This window comes from Barbus barbus (assembly GCF_936440315.1).
Source record: "Barbus barbus genome assembly, chromosome: 47".
Lineage (NCBI taxonomy): Eukaryota > Metazoa > Chordata > Actinopteri > Cypriniformes > Cyprinidae > Barbus > Barbus barbus.
In genome coordinates, this window is record NC_136725.1 from 19,499,353 (window position 1) to 19,506,390 (window position 7,038).

The 7,038-nt window shown below is 36.3% G+C and overlaps 1 protein-coding gene across 2 annotated transcripts; it reads right to left on the bottom strand.

The window, feature by feature from the left end:
- Positions 1 to 399: 399 nt before the first annotated feature.
- LOC306865724 (protein LBH-like) lies at positions 400 to 6,741 on the bottom strand. Of its 2 annotated transcripts, none has more exons than XM_079410486.1 (4): positions 6,653 to 6,741; positions 5,300 to 5,375; positions 2,168 to 2,385; positions 400 to 961 (listed from the first exon to the last, which is right to left on the bottom strand). In XM_079410486.1, the coding sequence occupies exons 2-4, from the start codon at positions 5,369 to 5,371 to the stop codon at positions 943 to 945; spliced, it is 309 nt and encodes a 102-aa protein (XP_079266612.1). In that variant the 5' UTR covers positions 5,372 to 5,375; positions 6,653 to 6,741; the 3' UTR covers positions 400 to 942. The 2 variants fall into 2 exon arrangements, with proteins under 2 accessions (XP_079266612.1, XP_079266611.1); XM_079410485.1 differs by having other exon boundaries at positions 400 to 1,001.
- Positions 6,742 to 7,038: the final 297 nt, after the last annotated feature.

Here is a 7,038-nt window from a genome sequence, read left to right on the forward strand (position 1 = left end):
GAGTTCGAATCAGCCTTTTGCCAAACTTTTTTCTCCCTTTTCAAATCTCATACCGCATCGGAAAGGCATTTATTTTCAATAAAAATGAAAGAAATAATCAAAAAGTTGAAAATAAAGTATCGGGTAGTGTAGGTGTAGGGAGGGCTTTATTGTCCCAATAAGGTGGCATCCATTTAATATTTTGAATTTAAAAATTTACACTCAATACTTATTATTGCACGGTTTTATACTGAGGTGCAGACAATTGCCACTATTTAAGTAATATAAACAGCAGAAAATCCTGCTATTTGCACTGTGTAAATAGTATCTATCGCTAAGAAAATATGCTATTTGCACTTAGTGCAAAAAGCCATTGCCTTACTTGTTTGTGCCAGAACTGAGTTACACAAATCCAGCGTCAGATATTAAAATGGGTTTTATTGAGCACAATCATAGGGAGGACATTCTCAATGCATCCTACAGAAAGTGCTGAGTGCAAATAAAAACACAAATACTAGATCATCTACAACTCCAATATTGGGGTTAAACATCAAGGCAGACTGTGATTCTAACAGTCATTATCATCTGCAATTATTCATACATATATCTGAATGTGCAACACGCTTTCAGTCAGCAGATTCATACTGTACATCTGAAACCACTAGAGAAAGTTACATTCATATTTCTACATTTTGGCAGACCAAAGCCACTTACATTGCATTGGAAGTATACATTTGATCAGTTCATGCATTGCCTGGGAATCGATGACCATGACCTCGGTGTTGCAAGCGCATGCTCTACTGTTTGAACTAGTTTGCATGTTTCTATGCAATACATATTACAGTTTGAGAGATATATCCATGAATGTGAGAAAGTATTTGGTGTCTGGAGCTTCATGAACTAAACCTGATGCTCCGGAAACGAGGCGGGCCGCGTGTGTTGATGCCGGTGAAGGGGACGGAGTCAGTCTGCTGTAGTCGATCTGAATATCAGGAATCAATGAACGTTTAAAATGAGGAACTCTGGAACAAATAATGAAGACATACTGCTTATTTTCATCGCACATCACTTGTACCTATCAAAGTGAATCAGAACTGCATGATTGTTTATAATATCGTCACAAAATATACATCTGATAAATGATCAAACTTCCCGTCTCAGAACATTCAGGCAAGGTTCTCTCACAGTTACGAACAAACATTCTTCGGGGTAACATTATTAGGACATTCGTTCAAAGGTCTTTAATAATGTTCTCAAAACGTTGGCACAAAAACATTAATGCATCATCCACGCAACGTTTTTTTTGGAAAAGTTTGAGTTGGATGTTACTGCTTGTTTCAGAACATTCCAAGAACATTCAAAAGTAACGTTCCCATGATGTTTGCAAGTGATCAAATGGAAATATGTTCAGGAATGTTTAAAACATTTGCATAACCAGTAAAAAAAAATGTTTCCATAACTTAACGGTAACCTTAAAAAACATTCTTAGAACATATTTTAGTTAGCTGGGCATAGGGCGTTAAGATACTAAGATATTGTAAACACTGACGAAATGATTTTTCATAAGACTGCTTTGAGACAATGTGTATTTTGAAAAACGCTATACAAATAAATTTGACTTGACAAAATATGACGTATTTCAGCATATAAAATATGACATAATTTTGAATTTTTTGCATGCCACTTCTAGGCCTTTCGCAAGAATCAATATATCAACTTATATATACATAATATATATACATGACCTCAATGATTTTTGCTGACACAATATATTGCCCATTATGTTACCATCACCATGGTTTTTGCATTCCACTTGCGCATGTGTCTTTTGCAGCTTCTCATATATAACACGGTGTAGATAAGGTGCTAGTTCACATTTTAAAAAAGCTTCTACAAAAAAGTTTTATGTGCAGATATGGCCTTGTTTAGGGGTGTGTGCCTTTGTGCATACGGACATCTGATGGCTAGTGATTGTGTTTATCAGTAATAATGTGCACCCTTAATTTAATAAGGCAAGCAAAATCTCTTAATAATCTCTCGCATTAAAACTCATTTATTTAGGGTTGCTAAAATCAAGAACAGATGATTTCCACAGAATATGGAATGACGACAGAATATTAATTTATGGGTGAATGAATCCTGTAACTCATTCTTATGGATATGAATGGCTGAATCAGCAGGTACCGACCCGTCCGCATTGATCTGTTCCCCCTGCCCTGCGCTGTTGGGCTCACAGTTATCCTGGAAAGGGTCTTCCTCCTCATCGACGGAGGTCTGTGTGTGAAGAGGAGGCCACTGCAGTCCTCCGCTCTCCTCCTCGCTCTCCTCCGACGGCTCCACCACGATGGAGGGCAGACGCTCCTTCACCTGCCCCGGCTCCAGCTGCTCAGACGGCTCCGGGAAAATCTGCACCAACACACACGGATCACAGAGAAGATGAGACGAGAACAAGGAGCAGTTCACCCAAAAAAGAGAATTGTGCATCATTAACTCTCCCTCAAGTTGTTTCAAACCTCTACAAGTTTGTTTCTTCTGTTGAACACGAAAGAAGGTATTTTGAAGAACGTTGGTAACCAAACAGTTGCCGGTACCCATTGACTTCCATTGTATTTTTTTCCCTACTATGAATGTCAATGGCTACCAGCAACTGTTTACCAACATTCTTAAAAATATCTGCTGGGTTCAACAGAAAAAAGCAACTCGTACAGGTTTGGAGCAGCAATGCCTTTAAATGTACTGATAAATGGCGTCCCCTTGTGGCCCTCTAAAGAATAACAGCACTGTGTTCGGCAGAAAACTACAATGTGTACAGATGAAATAAACTCTAGTATTTTGTCTTGTTATGTAACAGTCAAATGTGCTCAAGCTGTAAGAGCTGTATGAGTGGATCAAATCATGGAGCACAGAAAACTTTATCCGTTATTATCACAACAGGATTTTGACCTGACATGAAGTCGTGTTATTTTTGTTATTTTATTTTACCAGATGGCAGCAATCTGGCCCAAATACATGATCAATTCTTTATGTTTCAGTTTGCAGAAGTGTAGATTGTAGGGAAGTTCAGAAAGTTCCCCAAAAGAAGCGCATCGTTTTATTGTTACTACTTCAGGGATATTAAAAATTAAAAAAAATTCTGTTCTTAAACAAAAATATTCAATATATCGAGAAGCAGTTTGTTCCCAAACAGACAGCAAACACAAACTCACACAGCGAAAGACTAATTACAACGCTGTAAATCCTCCAACACTTAGTCTTTATACAGTTGTGGTCAGAATTATTGGAACCCTTGGTAAATATGATCAAAGAAGGCTGTGAAAATTAACCTGCTTTGTTAATCCTTTTGATCTTTTATTTAAAAAAATCACAAAAAGCTAACCTTTCATTGGATAATAAGAATTTAAAATGGGGGGAAATATCATTATGAAATAAATGTTTTTCTCAAACACACGTTGGACACAATTATTGGCACCCTTTTATTCAATACTTTTTGAAACCTCCATTTGTCAGTTTAACAGCTCTAAATTTTCTCCTATAATGCCTGATGAGGTTAGAGAACACCTGACAAAAGATCAGAGACCATTCCTTCATCCAGAATCACTCCAGATCCTTTAGATTCCCAGCTCCATGATGGTGCTGCTTCTCTTCAGTTCACTTCACTCATCTTCTATAGGGTTCAGGTCAGAGAACTGGAACGGCCAGCAGAAGCTTGGTTTTGTGCTCAGTGACCCATTTTTGTGTTGTTTTTGAGGTTTGTGTTTGGATTATTGTACGGTTGGAAGATCCAAACATGGCCCATTATAAGATTTCTAACAGAGTCAGTCACTTATTGATTTTTTTATCTGTTGGTATTTGATAGAATCCATGATGCCATGTGTCTGAACAAGATGTCCAGGACCTCCAGCAGAAATATAGGCCCACAACATCACAAATACAGCAGTATATTTCATTGAACACATGGGGTACTTTTTATCCCTGTGTTCTCCAAACCCATCTTGAGTGTTTGCTGCTAAAAAGCTCATTTTTTAGTTTCATCTGACCATAGAAGCCAGTCCCATTTGAAGTGCCAGTCCTGTCTGATAACTGAATATGCTGGAGTTTGTTTTTGGATGAGCTAGGAGAATTTTTCTTGAAATCCTCCCAAACAACATGTGGTGATGTAGGGGCTGTTTGACACTTTTTTTTTAAGGTTTTCTGACCCGAGACTCAACTATTTTCTGCAATTCTCCAGCTGTGATCCTTGAAGAGTCTTTAGCCACTCAAACTCTCCTCCTCACCGTGCATTAGGACGATATAGACACACGTCCTCTTCCAGGCAGATTCATTACATTTTCTGTTGATTGGAAATTCTTAATTATTGACCTGATGGTGGAAATGGGGATTTTCACTGCTCTAGCTCTTTTCTTAAAGCCACTTCACTAATTTGTGAAGCTCAATTATCTTTCGCTACACATCAGAAATATATTCTTTGGTTTTTCTCATTGTGATGGATGATTAAGGGAATTTGGGCTTTGTTTTCCCTCCTATTTATATTTCTGTGAAACAGGAAGCCATGGCTGGATAATTTCATGTTCATAATCACCCTATTTTACTCTTAAGAATTTCTAGGGGTGCCAATAATTGTGTCCAACGTGTGTTTGAGAAAAACATTTATTTCATAATGATATTTCCCCCCATTTTAAATTCTTATTATCCAATGAAAGGTTAGCTTTTTGTGAATTTTTTAAATAAAAGATCAAAAGGATTAACAAAGCAGGTTAATTTTCACAGCCTTCTTTGATCATATTTACCAAGGGTTCCAATAATTCTGACCACAACTGTATATTCATTAAGTGAACAGCCACAGACAAGTTCATGTTGCTGATAAAAACAGATTTATTTTTTTATTTTTTTGCCTTGCAATATTAGTCTCATAAAGCAAAAGTACAATTAAATTATTTCAGATGCTTAAACATAAAAATCATAATACACTCTCATGCCAGGTAACAAATTTATGTTATAAAAACATTCACACTTTATTTTCACCCATAATAAAATGTTATTTGAACATTTGTTTTTAATAATTTTGAGAATGTTTAAATGTCCAGTTTTTGTATCGTGATTGATGTCATTTAAAGATTACAAAAACATTTCTTACAATGTTCATCATGTACAAATAACATCAGAATGTTTTCTCTCAACTTTATGAGAATATATATCACATATTTTATGTTTATATGAATGTTCCATAAAAAATTTTTTTTAGGAATGTTTTGTCCCAACATTTATATAACTGTTAAAGAACATTAGTGTAGTTATAAAGCATGTGATGAATGTCTGATACCTGATATGAGGCGAGTTCTCTTCTCTGCAGCCGACGCTGCTCAATGCTGGAGTCCTGTGGACCTGCGGACATCACACTGCTCACACACACACACACACACACACACACCACTACAGATGTATTCACACTGCTGAGCTGATGCATGTAAGACTGCAGCAATATGACATTCAAGCATCATTCACTGATGCCAGTGTAACTACAGTAAATGTGCTTCTGTGCTGTGGTGGAAATGCACTTTTGTGGTATATTTATGTCTCAGTTCTGCAGTATAAAGATGCTTTAATACCTGCACAAACCATCTAATAACAGCCACACACGTGCAATGACACAACTGTGTTATGAAGCACATTTACAGTGTCAGTGTTAAGAGGAAGAGCTGTAATCCCAGTCTTCATGTGTCACTGAGCGTCTGAATGACCCGGCATCACCATCAGTGACTTACTGTAATCTCAACACTATACAAACACCACAGCGCTCAGAAACACTGGATTCTGATTGGTCATCACTGTCATTCTGTGCTGTGATATGTTTGTCTAAAACTATACTTGATGGCTGTCTCAATGATTTCCTCCAACTTTGTGCTTGTTTCATGTTGCTGGTATCACAACACACTCTCTTTATAAAAATAAAAATCATGGTGGTATTATATTACACAGTCCCAGAAATACAGGTTCAAAAGCTGTCACTTTTCAAAAGGTACACTTTTATACCTATTAGGTTCTAATATGTACCTTTAAGTTCTAATATGTACCTTTAAGGTACCAAAATGTACTCTTTAGGTACGAAGATGTACTTTTTTGAAACGTGACAGTTTTTGTTCCTTTATTTCTGAGAGTGCAGGAATGCACTGCAAAAGTTATTCTCTTACTTAGTATTTTTGTCTTGATTTCTAGTATAAATATCTAACAATTCTTGAATTTGAAGATGAATTTACTGTACAAGTAAAATGACTTAAGATATTATGTCTTGTTTTCTGTAAAAAAAAAAAAAAAAATTGTTAGTTTTTCCTTAAAACAAGCAAAAATATCTTCCAATGGGGCAAGAAAAATAATCTTGTTTAGTCTTTGAATTAATTTTTTTTCTTACCCCATTGGAAGATATTTTGCTTGTTTAAAGCAAAAAACAAACGAACAAACAAAAAAAGGTAATTATTTTAGAAAACAAGACCTGATAAAAATACTAATACTAAGTAAGAAAATATTTTTTTGCAGTGTGGTAGCATATAGTTACTTTGATATATATCATGCACTGAATAAATACCATATTCATTGACTATTGCATTCCTAAATTCTTCTAAGAATATTATGGTATTAACACGCATAAGCCAAAAAACTGCTGCTAAATGAGTTTGACCTGTGAGTTGAGGTGAAGTACTCAGTCTGTGCTCTTCTTCTGTGTTTGTCCAGTGTCCAGTGAACGTCCTCCTGATGTCCTGCTGTCTCTGTTCTGTTCCTCCGGTGAGTATTAGCATGCAGAGAGAGCAGGATTAGTGTCTCTGGAGATTAAAGCTTCAGGTTACACGGGACAGGCCAAACACACGCTCACTGTGCCATTGTCAATTATTTACAGTCATGTCTTTATAGTAAATGTTGTGATTTTTTTGTTATTGGGACTCAATTGTGTTTGTCTAGTAAGAACACACCACTAGAGGGAAAAAGAGGACAAATAATCACACAGATCACTCCTACGGCCCGTTTCATCCAATAACACTCACAAATACTGTCTTTTCACAAATGATC

Excerpts from the sequence above, each read along its gene's own strand:
- LOC306865724 (XM_079410485.1), bottom strand. The coding sequence starts at position 5,371 with ATGTCCGCAGGTCCACAGGACTCCAGCATTGAGCAGCGTCGGCTGCAG. Across the intron at positions 2,386-5,299 it reads GAGAACTCGCCTCATATCAG|ATTTTCCCGGAGCCGTCTGA; the intron begins GTATCAGACATT and ends GTGTTGGTGCAG. Across the intron at positions 1,002-2,167 it reads GAACAGATCAATGCGGACGG|AGTTCCTCATTTTAAACGTT; the intron begins GTCGGTACCTGC and ends TATTTGTTCCAG.